A 24680-nucleotide genomic window follows, 5' to 3' on the forward strand; every position below is an offset into this window, starting at 1 on the left:
CTCCTTCCCAGCCTGCCTGCCTGCCTGCCTCCTTCCCAGCCTGCCTGCCTGCCTGCCTCCTTCCCAGCCTGCCTGCCTCCCTCCCTCCTTCCCAGCCTGCCTGCCTCCCTGCCTCCTTCCCAGCCTGCCTGCCTCCTTCCCAGCCTGCCTCCTTCCCAGCCTGCCTGCCTGCCTCCTTCCCAGCCTGCCTGCCTGCCTGCCTGCCTCCTTCCCAGCCTGCCTGCCTCCTTCCCAGCCTGCCTGCCTGCCTCCTTTCCAGCCTGCCTGCCTGCCTCCTTCCCAGCCTGCCTGCCTCCCTCCCTGCCATCATGCTAACGGGTAGTGTGTGTTAGGCTTATCTTCGGGAATGAGCCGGTCTCTCCCCCACCACCCCTATCACCGACAAACCACCCACCCCCCTACATCCCATACTCTTTTAAAGGTCACGCGGTTCAACAGTGTGACTACCACTCACTGCCAGCCTGCCTGCCTGCTTGCCAGCCAGCCTACCTGCAAGCTAGCCTGCCTGCCTGCCTGTCTGCCTGCCAGCCAGCCTGCCAGTCAGCCTGCTAGCCTGTGCCTGCCTGCCTGCGCCTGCCAGCCTGCCTTTCCCTCCCTAATTCCCACTACTTCCGTCCCTTCCTGCCTACCTCCTAGCATCTCTCCCTACCTCCCCCTCCCTCTTAGCATCTCTCCTTCCCTTTCTGACTAATTCTCCCCCTCTCTCACTGATTCTCCCCCCATCTCTCATACTGCCTCCCACCTAAGCTCTCTCATCCATCCACCCACCGGTCTACCATCACTGACGCAATGTGTGCATTTGGAGCCGACATGGTGCACAGATGTTTCTTGATTGTGCAGATATGTAAAACAAAAGCACAGAATGAACATTCCAGCCTTATGGCAATTCAAAATAATAGGAATAATAGGCCGTGAATCTGTGAAGTCACAGTGGGCAAACTGGACCATCTTCCACCCACCACAACAAGCCGGCGTGACGCTGGGCGGACCCCTTCCTACCCGAACTTTGTTCGGGTAGCATGACTCCCCAACCCCAATCGGGAAACTGGAAGTTTCGGATAACTAAAGTTCGGAAACCAAGTGGTGCTCTGTACTTATATAAAACGTGTGTATATAGTGCAATAACACCACAAATGGTATTGTTGGGGAAGAAAGTTTAGTGCGTGTGTTGAGGGAGTGGCAGCGAGTGGCTGGCTGGTGTGTGGCGGTAACTCTTCGTTGCTTTTCGACTCTCAATACCAACTTAGTGGTTCGTTATGGTGACCAAAACATGCAGATACTTATATATAACCTGTGTATATAGTGTAATAGCAGCAAAACTATTTGTTTATTGTGTTATAAACATAATAATTGAATCACTAATATGCACATCATACTTTTGAGTATAGCGATTATTCACCACTTTTATTATGTAAATATATTACAATACACACTATTGAATAATATTACTTAAAAAAAACTAAGAAAAAATCAATCGGAGACATTGAAACAATTAGGTAATAATATCTTTGTGGCAACTCCCACCTTTCAGCGCTGGTGACGCTGACTGGGTCTGATGACCGCAATGTCAACGCCCACTTTTTGCCAGACTTCCTCGGTCAATTGCGCCCAAAATATGTCACCTACGATTTTTTTTTTATTTTTCCCGTGCTCAGGGGACACAAATTAACATGTTTATAAGATGAAAAAAAAATTTTATTTTTTTTTTTCTTGCGCACAGGGGTGTAAATGTCCCCAGGACCCCTAAGCAGTGTAAGGGATAATCAAAAGTTATAAAAATACTTGTTTCATGAATGCTTTATTGTATTTGATGGAAATTCTCCAGGCTGGCAATCTACTGCCACCTACAGAAGGATCTCTTGGGGATGGAGAGAGGGAGGCAGTGAATGTGGGCAGGACAGAGGAAATGAGCAGCAGTGAGGGGTGACTCCCTCCCTTCCTGGTGATGGTGTACAACGAGTGTGAGGCCGCTGATCCGGACTAGCAGATTCTAGGTCTGCTAGTCCGACTTCCATGGACATTTTGGCCGGATAGGGAGATAACTTTATCTGGGCCACCATTTTTGCCGGATTAGGGCGTTTTCCAGATTGGTGGATTTCTGATTAGCGAGCTTCTACAGTATTAACAAACTTGAAAACCGAGCAAACCTGGAATACCGAGTCAAATTTTACGAGGAAATTGACCTCGTATACCGAAGAATTCGTAAAGAGGGGCATTCGTCAACAGAGGTTCCACTGTACTGTATATACAATTTGTGCCGTTGAAGAGTTAACTTGTTTCAATCATCTACCATTGTTTGCAAGAGTGAATTTTCTTATATTTTTTTTCAGCACCTTTGTTTAGTTAGGTTAAATCTATGACCTTTTGTGTGCCAATACTGTCACCTTCTTTCGTTTGGCCTTGGCGGAGTCTGTTTTATTGGCCTTCAGTATCAATACTGCCCAGGTGCAGTTTTGTTCTAGGTCTGGCAAGGAGCTGAACTGTTTACCACTAGGTGCACAGCGAGGGGCGGAATCACTTACCACTGGACAAAACAGTGGGGTCAAAACAGTTTGGCACAGTGGGGCCAAACTATTTACTACTAGGCATGTAGCAACAGGCTGTTCACAAAATTTTTAAAAGGTTAATGCATTTAATTCTTACTCTTAATACAATACATTCACCTTCATCTTTATCAAAATATAGTCACATACAACTTTGGTATTTTTAGTACAGTATTATAATTTTATTACAATGGAAAACTCTTGTAATAATAAATGAATAACTATAACTTTACTACCTGGTTCTTATATAATGTGTGACTTTTAATTTGAGAGCTTTTAGAACATTTGAATAGGCCAGATAAAGTATTGTCATCTCACTATCATAACATTTAAGAATATAATACGTAATAATATACTTGCAAACAGGCCAAGGAGTGTTACATTACCTTGACAACAATAGAGGAGTCAGGTGGGAGTACATGCTGATCAGATTCAGCTACCAGTGATTCAGACCATCCATGACCAATTAGCGTGGCAGTAAACGTCACAGAATTCAGTTTCTTCTGATCAGCTCCAGCACGCTTGAACACACCAGCAGTCATCACTTCTGGATACTGAGAAAACATAACCACTATTTTTAAGTGAACTTTGGGGAGGCCGGCACATGTTTACTCAAACATGATTTCAGATTTACATTACTGTACTTTCACATTTAACCTTTAAAACATAAGCATGGTTACTATGGAGAGTGTTAATAACAAAAACCATTAAATGTAATGAAATATAGTACCTCTTTCTGGTAGAGCCATGGAAAGACTGTGAATCGAGGGGAAGAAAGAAAGACCAACACAATATCGAGAGACCAAGATGGCTCGGTGAGAGCATGAGCCAGACGGGAAATGAAGTACGAGACAGTCTTGTGAAATACCACTGAAGAAGAATCAACAGCAAATGCTAATAAGAGTGACTGTATTAAGGCTGAGCAATAAGAGGTGACAGCATTAGGCATAAGATGCAGATTGACAAATAACCTGGAAAACTACCGGAACACACACACAACAAAAATGACGAGGAGAGACAAAGTAGAAAGGAACACCAAGAAACTTCATAATGTCACTGTGACAAAAGACACAGGATGGACAACAATAATTCAGCTACCAGAGCACCATACAAATGATGGTAAACACATGTTAGAAACACCAGCTGCACAGGTAAGCAGTGAGGGGTGAACAGCCATAGCAAAATGTCTGGGTTTGGACACTTGGCCAGAAATCCAGGTTCCAGAAGGATCATCTTGCCTGAACAAGTTTCTAGCCTGGACAACATTTAGGGGCAAGTACTGAACTGAGGAAGGGAAGAGATAGGTAGATACTTGTATCTTCATCTATTTTGTTCACCATAACTGTACCACCTGAAGTTGTCCAGACAAAAGGCATCTACAGTGAGGGAGAAGGAGAATGATAGGAGAACGGAGCCACATAGAAGGGAAGTAAGTAAGTAATTATCAAAAAGAAGGCACCAAACCGGGAAGGCTATGTAGCACCATCAAATGCGCAGAATAATCAGAGGGCGCTAAATATCACCAAGGATGCCAATACGAGAACAAAAACGCATAAGGCGAACGATATCAAAAGTATCTGAGTTACCAAGAATTCTATTGAGGGACAGGTGACCGCGAGGGGTGGTTGGAAAGCAAGACATACGCTCGTCCTGGAAGTCAGGACATTCAAGAAGGACATGCACGACCGGAAGAGGGACAATGCAACTAGGACAATAAGGAGCTGGGCGGCGCTCCATCAAGTGACCATGGGTTAAGCGAGTATGGCCAATACGCAATCTCGCCAGAGATGTTTCCCATCGCCGGTTACGGTGGTAGGAGGACGGCCACGAGGAAACACAACATTTAAGAGTACGTAGTTTGTTACCAGTAACAGACGACCAAGAAGCCTGCCAACGAGTAAGGACGGAGGAATGGATAACAGGGTAAAAGTCGGAATATGGAATACCTTTACGAGAGACGGGACAAGAGCGGACAGCTTCCTTGGCGGCAGCATCCGCACACTCATTGAAAGACACACCAATATGGCTGGGAACCCAACAAAACTCAACCGACTTAAATTTACTGTGAACAAGAAACAGCCAATGCTGGATCTCGATAACTACTGGATGAACCGGATTAAAGGACCCGAGAGCCATGAGGGCACTACGAGAGTCAACAACAACTACAAAGGAAGACTGACAACAAGAAAGCAGGAGACGAAGAGCATAGAGAATAGCATAAAGCTCCGCTGTAAAGATGCTAGTTTCCGGAGGTAAGCGACACATATAAGTGCGATCAGGAAAAACAACAGAGTAGCCAACACCGTCCGCAGACTTAGACCCATCGGTGAAGACAGAAATGGAGCGGGAGTGAGAAGAAAAGTGCTCAAGGAAAAGGCGTTTTAGAACAGTAGGAGGGGTAAAAGCTTTAGTGATACAGGTCAAGGAAGTACAAAACCGCAGAAGAGGGACTCTCCACGGGGGCAAAGAAGGAACAACACGAGGAGAAACATTAGAAACATGAACGGAAAGAGAATCCTGTAGGCGAGATAACCGGACAGAAAGAGGGAAGTGGTGAAGAGGAACAGGAATCGCAGGAGGGGTAAAAGTTTAAGCACGACAAAGGCGAGAGGAAGGATGTTGTAAGGACCGCGCAAGAGAGTGAAGACAGTAGCGATCACGGTGGTCTTGGAGAGAGAGGAAGCCAGTGTCAACATACAAGCTAAGGACGGGAGTCGAACGAAAGGCACCAGAACTGAGGCGCAACCCAGTATGGTGCAAAGCATCAAGACGGCGAAGAGTAGAAGGAGAAGCAGATGAGTAAGCAGGGCAACCATAATCGAGCTTAGACAGGACGAGAGAGGAATGTAAAGCGAGGAGAGTGCGCCTATCTGCCCCCCAAGAAGTATGGGACAAAACCCGAAGGAGGGTAAAGGCCTTAGAGCACTCAACACGGAGGTAAGAGATATGGGGAGACCAAGACAAACGAGTGTCAAGGAATAACCCCAAAAGCTTCGCGGAATCTTAGTACTCAAGGGGATGACCATAAAGTGACAAAGAGGGACGAAGAACGACCCGTTTCCGCGTAAAAGTCATGGCACAAGTCTTAGAAGTAGAGAACTTGAAGCCATGATCGGTGGCCCAAGACGACACGGCATCAATTGCAAGTTGAAGCCGGCGCTGAAGGAAAGGCGAATCATCACCCTGACAGCAAAGGGTAAGATCATCGACATTGGGAGCGGAGAAGACACCTGAAGGAAGAGAGGAAAGAAGACCATTGAGGGCAACCAGAAAAAGAGTAGTGCTCAGAACACTACCCTGGGGCACACCTTTGTATTGCTGAAAAGAGGCAGAGAGAGCGGTACCAAGGCGCACCCGAAAGGAACGACGAGAGAGGAAGCTGCGGAGAAAGAGAGGGAGATGACCACGAAGGCCAAAAGAATGAAGTTGAGATAGAATATGATATCGCCAAGTGGTGTCGTAAGCCTTTTCCAGGTCAAAAAGGACGGCAACAACGGAGGTCTTCGCAGCAAAAGCAGTACGAATATAGACCTCCAAGTTCACCAGGACATCTGTCGTGCTGCGGCACTTGCGGAAACCAAATTGAGAAGGGGAGAGGAGGTGATGGTGTTCCAGGAACCACATCAGACGAACGTTAACCATACGTTCAAAGAGTTTGCACACACAACTTGTGAGGGCAATAGGGCGAAAGTCCTTAGGGGAAGTACCCAGAGACCCCGGTTTGTGAACAGGGAGGACAACAGCATTGAGCCAGTCCTCAGGGACCGACGACGACTCCCAGATCCGATTATACAGACTCAGTAAATACTGAGACGTGCACGGAGGGAGATGGCGAAGCATCTCATAATGAATACCATCGGAGCCCGCCGCCGTAGAACCACAGAGGGCCAGGGAAGAACGAAGTTCAGAGAGAGAGAAGGGATCATTATAGGGAAGCTGAAGACGAGTGCAGAAATCTAAAGGACGAGACTCAAGGGCAGGTTTACGAAGAAGGAAAGATTGGGGAAGATGGAGACCAGAGCTAACAGAAGAAAAGTGGGAACCCAGTTCGGAAGCGACCTGCAACGGGTCCGCCACAAGAGTATCATGGAGGTGAAGGACCGGTGAAACATTGGGAACGAACTTACCCGCTATCTTGCGGATACGCTTCCAGATCTGGGGCAGAGGAGTTTCGGAAGTAATTGTTGAGACATAAGATGCCCAACATTCACGTTTAGCCGTGAATGTCGCTTTCCGAAAGAAAAGAAAAGAATCGGCCGTCTGCCGACGGCGGTGCCTCTTCCAGGCTGCACGCTTACAGCGGACAGCCCGAGCACAATCCGCATTCCACCAGGGAACGCACTTCCGCAGACCCCGAGAGGAAGAGCAAGGAATAGAGCGGAGGGCAGCGTTGAAGACAGTGTCATGAAAAAGGAGGAGAGCGCGAGGGAGAGGCAGAAGGGAGAGGTCAGAGAGAGCAGCACTGAGGGTAAATAGGTTCCAGTCTGCTTTAGCAAACTGCCACCTAGGAAAAGAGAGGGAAGGGCGAAACGAGAAAAAGGAAACAAGGATAGGGAAATGATCACTGCCATGGAGGTCATCAAGAACCTGCCACGTGAAATCTAAGTAAAGAGAAGAAGAGCAGAGAGAAAGATCAAGACAGGAAAGGGTGCGAGTCCGAGAGTCCAAATGAGTGGGCTCACCAGAATTCAGAAGAGACAGGGAAGAAGAGAGGAGAAACGGCTCAAGAAGGCGACCCCGGGTATTCGTCAGAACGTCACCCCAAAGAGAATGACGACAATTGAAGTCCCCCAGCAGGAGCACAGGCTCCGGCAAGGAGCCCAAGAGGTGTTTCAAATCAGGAAGAGAAAGCGGGACACTCGGGGGGAGATAAATGGAACAAACTGTATACCATTTCCCCACAAAGATACGAGCAGCAGAACAATGGAGAGGTGAAGGAAAAAGTAAAGGAACAAAGGGAACATCAGCGCGAATCAAGAGAGCAGAAGAATTAGGAGCCCCAGCAACGGCTGGGGGGGGGGGGGGGAGAAGAAGGAATAGCCATGAAAACGACCAGGACGAGCACCAAACATCGGCTCCTGGAGACAGACACAAAGGGGCGAAAATCGCGAAATCAGTAGTTGGAGTTCGAGGAAATTGGCATAATAACCTCGAACGTTCCATTGAAGAATAGACATCGACGAGAAGGGAAAGGACAACAACAGAGAACAAGGAAGAAACAAAGGCGAAAGAGCAACACAGCACGTTAAAGAATATCGGGGTCAGGATCAGGGTCAGCAAAGTCAGGGTTAGGGGGCATGGATAAACTGAGCAAAGACGGAGGGAAGGAAGCGGGAGAACAGACCTGAGGCGGGCGGGCGGGCGGGGTCCGGACGAGGAGGAAGAGGAGGAGACAACAGAGAGGAACAGTCAAGGACAGCAGCAGGAAGAGGGGGAGTAGAAAGAGGGGAGCGCACCTCAGCAAGAGCAGCAACTGAAAGGGAAGCAGGGGCCAAAGAAACCTCCATAGCAGGAACCGGTGGCACAATCACTGAAATGGGAGGGGAAGGAGCAACAGAGCCAGAAGTAGGGGCTGAGGAAGAAAGCGAAGCCTTCTTACCCGCCGGGGAGGAGGAAGGAGAGGAGCCAGGCTTACGCTTCTGACTTAAAGAGACCGGTGTCCCAGCAACTACGTACCGGGCAACGGATTCCAGTGTCTCAACAGGAGAAGCTGAACGAGAGCACACACGACAGCCGTTAGGAGAGCGATGGACATCCGCCTGCACCGACAGGCGGCGGGGAGAGCCGATAGATGGAGGAAGAGGATGGGAAGGAGGATCGGGGGGAGACGAGGAAGAAGACACAGGAGACATGACAGACCGGGTAGAAAGAAGGGGGATCCCCAGACAGAGGACCAGGAGGGGGACCCCTCAAGACAGAACGCAAAGGAACAGAGGAGGGGGCAGTGGGCATATCAGGGTCCAAGGCCCGCAAACGGTTGTGAGTCTGAGGAAGGAGGGAAGGACGAGGAGAGGAAGAGAGCAACACACGAGCATAAGAGACGTTAGTATAAGGCGGGAGCCGGCGAACCTGGCGCCTCGCCTCAGGAAAAGATAAACGCTCCCGGTGCTTCAAGTTGAGGATGGCTGCCTCAAGCTTGTAATGGATACAGGCACGGGAGAAGGTAGGATGGGCCTCACCGCAGTTGAGGCAGCGAGCTTGGGGAGAAGTGCACTCAGTGACTTTCACCCCCACACAAAGGACAGAGAGAGACAGTCCCAGAGCAGCGGAGGGCACCATGCCCAAACCTCCAGCACTTGTTACAAAATCGAGGAGAAGGAATATACTCCTGGACAGAGCACCTAGCGAATGACAGAGGATGGAAGGGTCCTACCATCAAAGGTGATCTTCACAACACGAAGGGGTTGATGGCAACGACTACGAGGGGGACGAGTAAACGAGTCAACCTGGAGGACAGAATGGCCTTGGGCATCAAGGATATGCCGAATATCATCGTGGCAATCCTGCAGATTCCGAACACCGGTTGCAACATGGGGCGGGAGGAGAATAGTGCCAACACTGGCATTCATCTGAACGTTCTTGGAGACCCGAACAGGGATCTCGCCAAGGCAAGATAAGGCTGCCAAGCGGGAAGCTGCATCCTGAGAAGGAGCAGCAACGACACGTGTACCGAGACGAGTGGGGTTAAAGGTAACAGACGCATCCACGGAATCTACAAGATGCCGATGGAGGGAGAAATCGTCAGGAGGCGCAGAATCAAGAGGGAGGAGATCAAAGTATTTGGCCCATGATACGGGACCAAACAAGGCCCGATACGCGTCAGTATGGGAAGGAATTGAGCGAGTGCGGCCGGGGCGCGAACGGCGTTGAGAACCCCCAGAGAGAGAGGGGTCAAAAGGCGCAGTAGTCACAACGAGAGACTTAGCCACACCAGGGGACGAAGTGGTCACCACTGGGGGCTGGAGGCTCAACCCAACCACAGAGGAGGGAGGGGAGCTGGGGAAAGAAGTCAGGATGGTCAAAGGAGGAGCAAGGTCGGGGCCCAACGCAGCGGAGGCTACAGAGCCTGGTCTTCCAAGACAGGCCGACTCGGGGGTTTGGTCGCCCACCCCACGAGCCCGAGAGGGTACATCAGAAACATTCAACGACATAGGTACGAAGAGTGATAAATTCATCCACGAATGTGCCCCCATACCCACCATGGAGCCACAATTAGAGGCAGGACACCCAACAGGAAGCTATCGCCGATCATGCCGGGGCCCCCTAGGGGTGCGTCGTGAGTATACGCCCCACAAACGCCACCTTAAGAACTGTAAGTCCGTCGAGATCGGGTTCAACGACGAAAGGGGGATTGACAATAAAAGGTTCCCCTCGCTCGAGACGTCGGGTACAACAGTTCTACGGGTGCAAGAGTATGCCTCCTCAAGCACTCGGGCGTCAAAATAGAAGAAGTCCAAAGAAATAATCCAAAACAAGCAAAAGGTCGGCAGGAAGTGACAAGCAGATAGGAGAAGAGGGGGAGAAAAACGAAATTTAATGAAAAGGAAAAGCGATCCGGCACAATTAGAGAAGACAGCAGCAGGAGTGCAAGGCCATAAAGGACAGAGGACTGTCCCACGGAGCATCACACTCCGGCAGCCGTCCACGAACCCCCCTCACGACGCCAACGGGCCGGATTGGGAGGGGGACATAGAAGGGAAGCCGCTGGCTATATGCTGACATGAAAACCTTGTGTATACCGAATATCTCACAAAGCCAACAGAAGAAGACACATTCCTGCTGAGAACCAAACCCTGAGAAGCCAGAAGCCGAGTTACCTGAAGAGTCTATCTCCAAGGAGGAAAGACTGATGTGACACTGGCAGTTCAGCAAATGAACAACAAGGGAGCAGATGGAAGGAATTGATAAATAGTGCTAGGAAGATAAGGAATCCCCCCGAAGGGCCCATCACACTGAAGTAACTCACACACCTGACTTTAAGCTCAAAGGAGGAAACCTGACCAACGATCCCAAACAGGCAAACCGGAAGTTCCAAGGGAAAAGCCTCAACCCATCTCGGAATCACTATGGAGCATGAACGAGCTAGGGTGTGACTAATAGGGCCAGGAACACCAATCAAGAAAAGCCTTGGCAATCCAGGGAAAACTTGAGCAACAACAGGTAAGCGAAGGTCAGAAAAAGAAGGTGCAGACACCTATGGAAAGCAGAACACCATGCGGGACCTACAAATCCTGCAGGCTGACCATGTCCAAGAACAAACCCCCAACTACTGACACCAGTCAAGTGGTGTCAGTAGTTGGGGGTTTAGTGTCAGGAGGAAGGTGGTGGAAGTTATTCTCATTGGGGGTTGTCAGAGAAGACCTGGTGGTGTCAGTGGTGGAAGTTGTCAGAGAAGGCAGGTGGTGTCAGGGGAGGAAGGTGGTGTCAGGGGAGGCAGGTGGTGGCAGGTGGTGTCAAGGGAGGCAGGTGGTGGCAGGTGGTGTCAGGGGAGGCAGGTGGTGGCAGGTGTTATCAGGGGAGACAGGTGGTCAGGTGTTGTCAGAGTAGGCAAGTGTAGTCAGGTGTTGTCAGGGGAGGCAGGTGGTCAGGTGTTGTCAGGGGAGGCAGGTGGTCAGGTGTTGTCAGGGGAGGCAAGTGGTCAGGTGTTGTCAGGAGAGGTAGGTGGTCAGGTGTTTTTAACATTTCAGTAGCTTGTAACATATCGCACTATCATATTCCTTAGTCAAAATGAAGAATGCATAATAAATGTGTGTGTCAGTGGTGAGGGGAATGTATTAGGGGGGGGTTAGGAAGTCAGCTAGCCTCAATATTTTATTTTCCTTTGGTCGGGTGTGATGAATGAGACACCCTGCTGATGCCTCAAACACCTCGTGGATGGTGTCAGTGGTGGGGGATGGTGTCAGTGGTCGGGGATAGTGTCAGGAGTGGGAGGATGGTGTCAGTGGTGGGAGGATGGTGTCAGTGGTGGGAGGATAGTGTCAGTGGTGGGGGATTGTGTCAGTAGTGGGAGGATGGTGTCAGTGGTGGGAGGATGGTGTCAGTGGTTGGGAGGATGGTGTCAGTGGTGGGGGATGGTGTCAGTGGTTGGGAGGATGGTGTCAGTGGTTGGGAGGATGGTGTCAGTGGTTGGGAGGATGGTGTCAGTGGTGGGGGATGGTGTCAGTGGTTGGGAGGATGGTGTCAGTGGTGGGGGATGGTGTCAGTGGTGGGGGATGGTGTCAGTGGTGGGGGATGGTGTCAGTGGTTAGGGATTGTGTCAGTAGTGGGAGGATGGTGTCAGGAGTGGGAGGATGGTGTCAGGAGTGGGAGGATGGTGTCAGTGGTGGGAGGATGGTCTCAGTGGTGGGGGATGGTGTCAGTGGTGGGGGATGGTGTCAGTGGTGGGGGATTGTGTCAGTAGTGGGAGGATGGTGTCAGGAGTGGGAGGATGGTGTCAGTGGTGGGAGGATGGTGTCAGTGGTGGGAGGATGGTGTCAGTGGTGGGAGGATGGTGTCAGTGGTTGGGAGGATGGTGTCAGTGGTGGGGGATGGTGTCAGTAGTGGGGGATGGTGTCAGTGGTGGGGGATGGCATCAGTGGTGGGGGATGGTGCCAGTGGTGGGGGATGGTGTCAGTGGTGGGGGATGGTGTCAGTGGTGGGGGATGGTGTCAGTGGTGGGGGATGGTGTCAGTGGTGGGGGATGGTGTCAGTGGTGGGGGATGGTGTCAGTGGTTGGGAAGATGGTGTCAGTGGTTGGGAAGATGGTGTCAGTGGTGGGGGATGGTGTCAGTGGTGGGGGATGGTGTCAGTGGTTGGGAGGATGGTGTCAGTGGTGGGGGATGGTGTCAGTGGTGGGGGATGGTGTCAGTGGTGGGGGATGGTGTCAGTGGTGGGGGATGGCGTCAGTGGTGGGGGATGGTGTCAGTGGTGGGGGGATGGCGTCAGTGGTGGGGGATGGTGTCAGTGGTTGGGAGGATGGTGTCAGTGGTGGGGGATGGTGTCAGTGGTGGGGGATGGTGTCAGTGGTGGGGGATGGTGTCAGTGGTGGGGGATGGTGTCAGTGGTTAGGGATTGTGTCAGTAGTGGGAGGATGGTGTCAGGAGTGGGAGGATGGTGTCAGGAGTGGGAGGATGGTGTCAGTGGTGGGAGGATGGTGTCAGTGGTGGGGGATGGTGTCAGTGGTAGGGGATGCAGACAGTGGTGGGGATGGTGTCAGTGGTGGGGGATTGTGTCAGTGGTGGGGGATTGTGTCAGTGGTGGGGGATTGTGTCAGTGGTGGAGGATTGTGTCAGTGGTGGGGGATTGTGTCAGTGGTGGGAGATGGTGTCAGTGGTGGGGGATGGTGTCAGTGGTAGGGGATGCAGACAGTGGTGGGGATGGTGTCAGTGGTGGGGGATTGTGTCAGTGGTGGGGGATTGTGTCAGTGGTGGGGGATTGTGTCAGTGGTGGGGGATGCAGTCAGTGGTGGGGGATGCAGTCAGTGGTGGGGGATGGTGCCAGTGGTGGGGGATTGTGTCAGTGGTGGGGGATTGTGTCAGTGGTGGGAGATGGTGTCAGTGGTGGGGGATGGTGTCAGTGGTAGGGGATGCAGACAGTGGTGGGGATGGTGTCAGTGGTGGGGGATTGTGTCAGTGGTGGGGGATTGTGTCAGTGGTGGGAGATGGTGTCAGTGGTGGGAGATGGTGTCAGTGGTGGGGGATGGTGTCAGTGGTAGGGGATGCAGACAGTGGTGGGGATGGTGTCAGTGGTGAGGGATTGTGTCAGTGGTGGGGGATGCAGTCAGTGGTGGGGGATGGTGCCAGTGGTGGAGGATGGTGTCAGTGGTAAGGGATGGTGTCAGTGGTGGGGGATGGTGCCAGTGGTGGGGGATTGTGTCAGTGGTGGGGGATGCAGTCAGTGGTGGGGGATGGTGCCAGTGGTGGGGATTGTGTCAGTGGTGGGGGATTGTGTCAGTGGTGGGGGATGCAGTCAGTGGTGGGGGATTGTGTCAGTGGTGGGTGATTGTGTCAGTGGTGGGGGATTGTGTCAGTGGTGGGGGATGCAGACAGTGGTGGGGATGGTGTCAGTGGTGGGGGATTGTGTCAGTGGTGGGGGATTGTGTCAGTGGTGGGGGATTGTGTCAGTGGTGGGGGATGCAGACAGTGGTGGGGATGGTGTCAGTGGTGGGGGATTGTGTCAGTGGTGGGGGATGCAGTCAGTGGTGGGGGATGGTGCCAGTGGTGGGGGATGGTGTCAGTGGTGGGGGATTGTGTCAGTGGTGGGGGATTGTGTCAGTGGTGGGGGATGCAGACAGTGGTGGGGATGGTGTCAGTGGTGGGGGATTGTGTCAGTGGTGGGGGATGCAGTCAGTGGTGGGGGATGGTGCCAGTGGTGGGGGATTGTGTCAGTGGTGGGGGATGCAGACAGTGGTGGGGATGGTGTCAGTGGTGGGGGATTGTGTCAGTGGTGGGGGATGCAGACAGTGGTGGGGGATGGTGCCAGTGGTGAAGGATGGTGTCAGTGGTGGGGGATGGTGTCAGTGGTGGGGGATGGTGCCAGTGGTGGGGGATGGTGCCAGTGGTGGGGGATTGTGTCAGTGGTGGGGGATGCAGTCAGTGGTGGGGGATGGTGCCAGTGGTGGAGGATGGTGTCAGTGGTGGGGGATGGTGTCAGTGGTGGGGGATGGTGCCAGTGGTGGGGGATTGTGTCAGTGGTGGGGGATGCAGTCAGTGGTGGGGGATGGTGCCAGTGGTGGAGGATGGTGTCAGTGGTGGGGGATGGTGTCAGTGGTGGGGGATGGTGCCAGTGGTGGGGGATTGTGTCAGTGGTGGGGGATGCAGTCAGTGGTGGGGGATGGTGCCAGTGGTGGGGGATGGTGCCAGTGGTGGGGGGATGGTGTCAGTGGTAGGGGGATGGTGTCAGTGGTGGGGGATGGTGTCAGTGGTGGGGGATGGTGTCAGTGGTGGGGGATGGTGTCAGTGGTGGGGGATGGTGTCAGTGGTGGGGGATGGTGTCAGTGGTAGGGGATGGTGCCAGTGGTGGGGGATGGTGCCAGTGGTGGGGGATTGTGTCAGTGGTGGGGGATGGTGTCAGTGGTGGGGGATGGTGTCAGTGGTAGGGGATGCAGACAGTGGTGGGGGATGGTGTCAGTGGTGGGGGATGGTGTCAGTGGTGGGGGATGGTGTCAGTGGTAGGGGATGCAGACAGTGGTGGGGATGGTGTCAGTGGTGGGGGATTGTGTCAGTGGTGGGGGATGGTGTCAGTGGTGGGGGGATGGTGTCAGTGGTTGGGGATGGTGTCAGTGGTGGGGGGATGGTGTCAGTGGTGGGGGATGGTGTCAGTGGTGGGGGATGGTGTCAGTGGTGGGGGATGGTGTCAGTGGTGGGGGATGGTGTCAGTGGTGGGGGATGGTGTCAGTGGTGGGGGATGGTGTCAGTGGTGGGGGATGGTGTCAGTGGTGGGGGATGGTGTCAGTGGTGGGGGGATGGTGTCAGTGGTGGGGGATGGCGTCAGTGGTGGGGGATGGCGTCAGTGGTGGGGGATGGCGTCAGTGGTGGGGGATGGTGTCAGTGGTGGGGGATTGTGTCAGTGGTGGGGGATGCAGACAGTGGTGGGGGATGATGCCAGTGGTGGGGGATTGTGTCAGTGGTGGGGGATTGTGTCAGTGGTGGGGGATGCAGTCAGTGGTGGGGGATGGTGCCAGTGGTGGAGGATGGTGTCAGTGGTGGGGGATGGTGTCAGTGGTGGGGGATGGTGCCAGTGGTGGGGGATGCAGTCAGTGGTGGGGGATGGTGCCAGTGGTGGGGGATGGTGCCAGTGGTGGAGGATGGTGTCAGTGGTGGGGGATGGTGTCAGTGGTGGGGGATGGTGCCAGTGGTGGGGGATTGTGTCAGTGGTGGGGGATGCAGTCAGTGGTGGGGGGATGGTGCCAGTGGTGGGGGATGGTGTCAGTGGTGGGGGGGATGGTGTCAGTGGTGGGGGGATGGTGTCAGTGGTGGGGGATGGTGTCATTGGTGGGGGATGGTGTCATTGGTGGGGGATGGTGTCAGTGGTGAGGGATGGTGTCAGTGGTGGGGGATGGTGTCAGTGGTGGAGGGATGGTGTCAGTGGTGGGGGGATGGTGTCAGTGGTGGGGGATGGTGTCAGTGGTGGGGGGATGGTGTCAGTGGTGGGGGATGGTGTCAGTAGTGGGGGTATGGTGTCAGTGGTGGGGGTATGGTGTCAGTGGTGGGGGATGGTGTCAGTGGTGAGGGATGGTGTCAGTGGTGAGGGATGGTGTCAGTGGTGGGGGATGGTGTCAGTGGTGGGGGATGGTATCATTGGTGGGGGATGGTGTCATTGGTGGGGGATGGTGTCATTGGTGGGGGATGGTGTCAGTGGTGAGGGATGGTGTCAGTGGTGAGGGATGGTGTCAGTGGTGGGGGATGGTGTCATTGGTGGGGGATGGTGTCATTGGTGGGGGAAGGTGTCATTGGTGGGGGATGGTGTCAGTGGTGGGGGATTGTGTCAGTGGTTGGGGATGGTGTCAAGCCTGGCCTCGGGCCGAGCTTGAGGAGTAGAACTCCCAGAACCCCATCAAGCAGGTATCAAGCAAGCCCTGCCCTTCCTTGGGATGATAGCGTTGTGTAGCTCCATGCGCAAGTTCCTTCCCTTTTGGCTGTACAGGTTGCTGAGGACTTGTGTGCTCATGGCTTGTTGGCTTCAGTTTTGCATTTCTTTTCTCCTCCTGGAACTCTCTTAGGACTAGCTTGCAGAGGATGTGGAGGCACTTGGGGCCGTTCCTGGATCTGGTGCCTTGTGCTTGGCAGCTCGCTCATCATCTGCCTTGTTGAAGCTGTTTGCGCCGATCCTGGGTTTGGGTGCTGGCCTACCTCGATGGCTGGCTGGTATTGGCTCCCAGTGGGTTTGCCTGTCTGCTAGCCAGGAATTTAGTTCTTTCCCAGCTCACTGGCTTCGGGTTCTTGGTGAACTGGAGGAAGTTCACCAAGTCCTATCTGGTCCCCACCTAAGTTCGGGCTTGGCTGGGTCTTATTTGGGACTCTCGGACTGCTTCCTTGTCTCTCCCTCCGGAACCTCTGCTTCGCCTACAGTCCCGCCTTTGCCGTTTTCTGGAGGGCTCCCGGGTCACCCAGCGGTTGCTCGAGGGTCAGTGCGGGAGCCTGAACTTTGCGATGTTGGTCTACCCGACAGGTTGAGTTTGGCTTCGTCGGGTGTTCTGGTTCCTTCGGGGACGTCCCTTCCGCTTCTCTCGCGATTGCTGTGTTCATCTTCTGGGGCCTTTGCGTTGGTTGCTGTATTGCCAACTTCCTCTTAGGGTTTTTTGGGGTTCAGTGCCTTGGCGCCTACCGAGCCCTCGCTAGATGTGTTCACTAACGCGCCATCTTTTGGCTGGGGCATTGTGACCAGTGGTTTGTGACAAGATGCGAGAAACGATTACATGTCAGAAAGGAGAGAGGAAGAGAGAAACCTTGAGAACGGTATAGCAAACATATGTAAATCAGATCCAGGCCTTTTCTATAAATTCATTAAAAGCAAGCTGCAGGTAAAGGATAATAATCAGAGGTTAAAAATGGGGGACAGATACACGAAAAATGAAAAAGAAATGTGTGAAACATTAAATGAAAATTTCCAAAGTGTGTTTGTACAAAATGAGATCTTCAGGGAACCAGACACAAGAATTCCAGAGAACATAGAGGTGTCTAGAGATGAAGTTAAACAAATGCTCTTGGAGCTAAGTAAGAACAAAGCAGTTGGCCCAGATAGAGTTTCACCATGGGTTCTGAAAGAATGTGCATCTGAGTTCAGCATACCACTTCAGCAGATTTTTCAGACATCCCTGTGTACAGGAGTCGTAGCAGATAAGTGGAAAAAAGCTAACATAGTTCCAATCTTCAAAAGTGGCAGCAGGGAAGACCCCCTCAATTAAAGACCTGTATTACTGACAAGTGTAATAGTCAATATATTGGAAAAAACCAGCGTTGAATGTAATGAAACGCCATTTTCTGGGTGAGTCCCGGAGGCTCCCCGGAGCTATCCCAGGCTGATATGATAATGTCAGACTTTGGCATCAGTCATGTGTATGGAGTTCTTAGGCCTACCGGGGACCACGGCCAGAACCGGGCCCCCTCAGAGAGGCAAGGGGAGCTATGGCCTATAGAAGCCCCCGTGTAGTTGGAAGCATTCTATGTCTGCCATCGACCGGAACAGGCACCCAGAAAGGTAAGCGCCTCAAAACAAACCCCTATTCTGGTTAAAATTGCTACCAAAAACCGAACTAGTGGATAGAACTCCCCAACCGAAAACAAGCAAACGAGTGTGACGTCACACACCGCCGCGCCGCTGTCTGCGCAGCTCCCCCCTCCCGGGGAAGGGGAAGGGGGAGCCCCAGACCCCCCGCGCCGGCTACCCACACCTCAGTTCTTGAGGCTGGATGTCAAAAATGCGAAAAACTGCCGACCGGAGGGAGGGAGGGATGCCGGGGAGCCTCCGGGACTAACCCAGAAAATGGCGTTTCATTACATTCAACGCTGGTTTTCTGGGGGGAGCCCCGTCGGCTCCCCGGAGCTAACTACCCACAGACAGAAAAAAGAGGGACTTACCCGGGAGGCGGTCGTCGCTCACTCCTCAACTCGAAGCCGAGACAACTGGCTGCAACCGCCGACCCAAAGCAACACAGGCCCGACGAGGCCCAGGGACATTCACAAGGTAATGAGCAGCCAGGACCCTGTTCGGCCGCCAAAATCCCCGCGCCCGAATATCAGACCAAGACATATTCCCAAAGACGGCAGCAAGAGCCGCGAACTTACGAACATCATGGGCACGGGGATAGAAAACAGGCTGGCTGGACCTAATAACCCTGCGGACGACCTGAGAGACCCGAACCCGCGAACAGGGAAGAAGGGAAACCGGATCAACCCACAGCGCGTCCCCGGACACAGAAGCTGTGGCGCGCAAATAATGGTGAAGCGCCGCAACCGGACACAAAACATGATGCACCCCCAGCCTGACCAACCAAGCATCAACCACCCATGGACCCCTCCGGAACACAGCAGTTTCATTCTTCGCCAGAAAAGAAGGAGACGGCTGCAAATGAACAAAACAATCACCACGACCAAAAGAGCAGAAACCCCTGCGCCGGAGGAGAGCATGAAGCTCCCGTACCCGACCCCCAGAGGCCAAAGCCAACAAGAAAAGTGCCTTGGAAAAACAATCCTGGACCGAAGGGGCCACAACTAAACGAGGAGATGAAAGGAAAGCGAGCACTCTGTCCAAAGACCAGGACGGCTCAGGCGACGCATGAGCAGGCCGGAGGTGAAACAATGCACGAGACAGCTTGCGAAACGGCGCAGACGTAACAACGATACCGAAAGCAAGCTGAAGCGGCTCCGCCAGCGCCGCACGATACGAAGCGAGTGTTAGGCATAAGATGACGGTCCTGAAACAACCACGAGAGGAAGGACAAGACCACCCGAACAGACAAGGAGCTAACACGACGAAGACGCAAAAAGAAACGAAAGGACCGCCAGGAAACTTCATACTGCCGCCGAGAAGAAGCCCTCAGGTGGGACACCAACAAGGAGGCCACCTGATCACCATAGAGATGATGATAGACTCGAGTCAAAAAAACCATACGCGAAGACTCGAGGAGAAGATCAAACCAGCCATGTGACGTACCGGCCCGATCTGCTGAAAAAGGCGGAGCCGCAGGAAAACCCTCGGGTTCGGACACCGAGCAACCAGCGCCTGAAACCAAGGCTGGGCCGGCCACCAAGGGGCCAGAAGGACAATTCTCCCCTGGTAAGTCTCTAAGCGAGTCAGGACCTGGAGCAACAGCCGAACCAGGGGAAAGAGGTACAGGAAACCCCACCTCGACCAGTCTAGCCGAAAGGCATCGACCCCGACGGCCTTGTGATTGGGGAAGGGCGCCGCATAAACGGGAAGACGCCGCGACCACGCCGACGCGAAGAGGTCCACTTCTGGGCGCCCGAACGTCTGGCAAAGCCAACGGAAGGACTCGTCGTCGACCGTCCACTCCATGGAGAGGGGAACGAAGCGAGACAGGGCGTCGGCCAAGACGTTGGACACGTCCCGTACGTGAACCGCCAGGAGAGCCAAACCCCGAGAACTCAGCAGACGAGTCACCCGAAGCAACCAACCCCAAAGAGACAAGGACTGCATCGAACCCCCGCGGTTCAGGCAATGAACCACCGGAGAGCAGTCCGAATGGAGCCGAATCGTCGATCCGCGGGCCACCCGAATCCTCCCCAGAGCAAATCAGACTGCCGCGAACTCCCGCACCGTGCTGTGAGCTCGACGGAAGGACGGATCCCAACGCCCCTGGCCGGCCTGGTGAGCACTCGGCCCCAGCCGAGAGACGACGCATCCGTGTACACCTCGAGCGAGGGCTCGGGTAGGCGCCAAGGCACTGAACCCCGAAAAACCCGAAGAGGAAGCCGGTGATGCAGCAACCTACGCAAGGCCCCTGGGGGTCGAACTCTGCGATCGCGAGAGAGGCGGAAGGGGGAACCCCGAAGGAACCAGAACAGCCGTCGAAGCCAAACCCGACCCGGCGGGTAGACCACCATCGCGAAGTTCAGGCTCCCGCACAGCCCCTCGAGCAACCGCCGGGTGACACGAGGGCCCTCCAGAAACAGACGAAGGCGGGACCGCAGCCGCAGGAGAGACTCCGGAGGAAGAGACAAGGAGGCGGTTCGAGAGTCCCAAACGAGACCCAGCCAAGTCCGAACCTGAGAGGGAACCAGATGGGACTTCCTCCAGTTCACCAAGAACCCGAACTCGGCGAGCTGGGAAAGAACCAAATCCCTGGCTAGCAAGCAAGCTGACTGGCTGGGAGCCCAAACCAGCCAGTCGTCGAGGTAGGCCAACACCCGAACACCTAGGAGACGCAAACGAGCCACCACAACCCGTGTAAGGCGCGTGAACACGCGAGGTGCCAGGTTCAACTCGAACGGGAGACAACGAAAGCAGTAACTCAGACGCCCCACAACAAAACCGAGCCAGTCCCTGAACCGCGGATGAATCGGGACATGCCAATAAGCGTCCTGGAGGTCCAGGGACACCATCCAAGCTCCCGGCTCCATGAGGAGCCGAACCTGAGACAGCGTAGTCATCCGAAAGGAGGGGCAATGAACCCAGGGGTTCAGACGGGACAAGTCCAGAATGAACCGCAGGTCCGCGCAGTCGCGTTTCGGAACCGGAAACAGACGGGAAACCCATCTGAGGGACGACGTCGTTTCGATGACTCCCAAGCGTACCCACTCCAAGACGACTCGACAGAGCGCAGGGGAAGAAACCTGCCCTGCCAGCCCCGACCCCCCAAAGGGGGGAGGGGCTACCCAACGCCACCGCAGGCCGCGAGACACGACCCGAAAGGCCCACGAATCGTGGGACTCCGCGCGGGCGAACAGCGCAAGCCCCATCGCCCCGTCAAGGGGGCAAACCGCGAAAGGGCCGGCGACCCTTACAAGACCCAGAACCCCGCACAGCGCGAACACCGCGCCGACCCGACAAGGGAGGGTCCGCAGGAGGAGCCAACCCCAAACCTGACACCAGAGGCCTACCACGACGATAGGAACCCCGAGCCCTGGCACGACCTTTCCGGGAAGACCCACCCCGGGACCCTCGGAAAACCAACAAGTCCGACATCGGACGACAAGCCGCCGCCGCAGCCTGAATAAACTGCGCCACGGCCGACTCCCCAAACAGGAGAGGACAAAAAGGTGAAAAACGCCTAAGAGCCAGAGCCCAAGCAGATTCCACGGTGGAACCCAGCACCGCCTGCCGACACGCGAGACGGGAAGCATAAAACAGGGAAACCGCATCCCGCAAAATCGGCGTGAACAGCTTCAACAAGGCAGCCGACGAACGCGCAGCCGAGGACAAGGTGCCGGACCCCGGGACAGACCCAAGCATCCCCACATCCTCCACGAGCCAATCCGAAGACAGCTCTAGGAGAGAAAAGAACCGCAAGGCCGAACTCAAAAGGACCCGGGTGCGCAAGTCCTCCGCAACGAGCGCCGCCGAAATAGAGAGAACCTGCACATGGAGCTGAATAACGCCCACATCGCGGGGAAGGGCAGGGGCAAACAAGCACTCATTCAGGTACTCAAGTTTGCCCCCCAGGAAAACCTGAAGCACCGTGGAAGCGTCCCGCCACTCCAGCGTGCGGGAACGACAGAAGGAATGCCAGGAATCCCGACCAAACAAGGGGCAGTCTGCTAGCCAGGACGACTCCGGAACCTCGTAACGGAGCCAGAAAGGGAACGAAGTCCCAAACCTGAACGTGGACGGATCCATTTCTGAGGCATAATCCGGGTCACGCAGGAGGTAAGCTGCAAAGGCCACTCGCACCACACCAGGTTGGATGCGATAAGCCGAAAACCTCCGGAAGGATGGAACCGACGTACCCGGGGGAACACGGAACCGAACCCGGGGAGGGGCCAACACCAAATCCAACTCGTACGCAGAGGGGGGAAAAGAAAACCCCACTCCTTGTAACAATAAGCCCCGCTCAGTGGGAAGAAAAACCCAGGCGGGGTCCAGCGGGGCCCAAGGCCCCCAAGTCAGCCCCTCCCCAGCCTCGAGGTCCTTCACCACAGGACCCAAGGCCGAGTCCTCTCCCCAAGCCCCGACCCCACAAGACAAGGACGGAGCAGCCGGAAAAGCTGGAGGAAGGGGGGCCCACTGGTCAGACCCTGAAGCTTCGGCCGGGAGACAAGACTCGAATGCCTCTGCCGCCCCCCCGGAAGGGGCAACCCCGAAGCTGCCCGAGTCTCGAGATCAAATAACCCCTGCTCCGACCCCGAAACCCTCAGACGCTTCGGGGCCGGAAGCAGGGGCGGGGGACCAGAACGAACAGAAGGGGAAGGACGAGGAGGTGCGGACTGAACCACGATCGAAGCGACCCCCACCCCCAAGTCCGGGTCTCGAAAAGCAAAGCGGGGCAGCCCCGGGGCATCCGGGGAAGCAACCAACGTGCCGGTTGGCGCGTTGCAACAGACGAAACCTAGACTGCAACGCACGCGCCGCCTGTACCCGAATAGAATCATCAGAGGATTGGGTAAATTGAGTCACAAGCAAGCAGCAACAATCACAGGACTCAGGGTCGAAAGTATCACCGACCCAACAGGCAGCGTGGCAGAGGCAAAAACAATGAGGGTCACCCTGAGACAAGGGGACCGAGCAACCCTCAAGCTCGCACACAGCGAGTGGGGACTCCGGGGTCACATCCATCGGACCCACGCGCCCCCTACGGGATTCCCAGGGTCCTGAGCGTTTACTTTAAGAGGACTCGCGCTCAGGTAGTCCCAGGCAGGGTGCTGCAAACCGGCGCCCGAAACTACCAAGCAAACTTCTAAAGCTGAACCCCAGGGACATGTACACTCACGGGGACCTAGCAGGGGGCGCCACCAAGGAGAACAGTGGAAGGGCAAAAACAAACTGAATAAAATGACAGAACCCCCCACCAGGCAAAAAGAAAAAGAAAAACAAAACCCCGCAAGAGGACAGCGAACCCCAAGGAACAGAGCCGGCCGCGATGTCGGGAAATACAAGCTGAGCAGCACCCTGCGCCCCTACCAGTGCAAACTGCCTCTTACCTGCCGGTAACAAGGGAGAACAGAACACCCAAGAGCCCAACAGGCGGCCGAAAAACCTAAAGGTAAAACGGACCAGCAGAGGCAGACCCTGAGGAGCCTTTGGAAGGTGGCCCCAAGCCCCAAGGGCAGTACTTACAGGGCACCTAGGGAAGGCAGCCCTAGGCGCATGCAGCCCGAGTACTGAAGATAACTCCTGGCTCTCGCACCCACAAAACCAACACCACACGCAAAGCACAGTGCAGTAGCGACACCGGAGCCAGAGCACACCACCATCGCCTATAACATCAGCCTCAAGAACTGAGGTGTGGGTAGCCGGCGCGGGGGGTCTGGGGCTCCCCCTTCCCCCTCCCGGGGAGGGGGGAGCTGCGCAGACAGCGGCGAGGCGGTGTGTGACGTCACACTAGTTTGCTTGTTTTCGGTGGGGGAGTTCTATCCACTAGTTCGGTTTTTGGTAGCAATTTTAACCAGAATAGGGGTTTGCTTTGAGGCGCTTACCTTTCTGGGTGGGTGCCTGTTCCGGTCGATGGCAGACATAGAATGCTTCCAACTACACAGGGGCTTCTATAGGCCATTGCTCCCCTTGCCTCTCTGAGGGGGCCCGGTTCTGGCCGTGGTCCCCGGTAGGCCTAAGAACTCCATACACATGACTGATGCCAAAGTCTGACATTAGCATATCAGCCTGGGATAGCTCCGGGGAGCCAACGGGGCTCCCCCCAGAAAATAGTTAAAACTAAATGGGGTAGAACACCTGGAGAGAAACGATATAATATCAGACAGACAGCATGGTTTTCGATCTGGAAGATCCTGTGTATCGAATTTACTCAGTTTCTATGATCGAGCCACAGAGATTTTGCAGGAAAGAGATAGTTGGGTTGACTGCATCTATCTGGACCTAAAAAAGGCTTTTGACTGAGTTCCACATAAGAGGTTGTTCTAGAACCTGGAACATATTGGATGGGTGACAGGTGGGCTTCTAGCATGGATGAAAATTTTTTTATAGAAAAATGAGGGCAGTAATCAGAGGCAATGTATTGGACTGGAGAAATGTCAGAAGTGGAGTACCACAAGGTTCAGTTCTTGCACCGGTAATATTAATTGTCTACATAAATGATCTGCCAGATGGAATACAGAATTATATGAACATGTTTGCTGATGATACTAAGATAATAGGAAGGATAAGAAACTTAGTTGATTGTAATGCCCTTTAAGAAGACCTGGACAAAATAAGTGTATGGAGCACCACTTGGCAAATGGAATTTAATGTAAATAAATGCCATGTTATGGAATATGGAATAGGAGAACATAGACCCCACACAACCTATAAATTATGTGGAAAATCTTTAACCCTTTAACTGCGCGACCTATAAATATGACATCCCCCCAGTGCGCAGGAAATGAAACCTTGGAAAAAAATTATTTTTTTTCTGAAAGTGTCAAAACCCCCTGTCTGTATATGGGTATAGCAACGGAAGTTCGAAATTGTACTTACTTTGGCTGCTATGGGGTCCGAAAGGTGGGGCGTGACGTCATCATTCCCCGTGAGCTAGAGCAGTATGCTCTC

At 53.9% G+C, this 24680-nt stretch overlaps 1 protein-coding gene across 5 annotated transcripts in view; it reads right to left on the reverse strand.

Moving 5' to 3' along the window:
• The window catches only part of LOC138349678 (saccharopine dehydrogenase-like oxidoreductase), a 372908-nt gene that overhangs the window by 82574 nt on the left and 265654 nt on the right, over positions 1-24680 (reverse strand). For all 5 annotated transcript variants that reach the window (XM_069307706.1, XM_069307705.1, XM_069307707.1 and 2 more), the window contains one exon: positions 2930-3097. In XM_069307706.1, coding sequence (XP_069163807.1) covers positions 2930-3097 — 168 coding nt within the window. The remainder of the gene's footprint in view (positions 1-2929; positions 3098-24680) is intronic.

Source organism: Procambarus clarkii, chromosome 60, assembly GCF_040958095.1.
Source record: "Procambarus clarkii isolate CNS0578487 chromosome 60, FALCON_Pclarkii_2.0, whole genome shotgun sequence".
NCBI classification, from domain to species: Eukaryota; Metazoa; Arthropoda; class Malacostraca; order Decapoda; family Cambaridae; genus Procambarus; species Procambarus clarkii.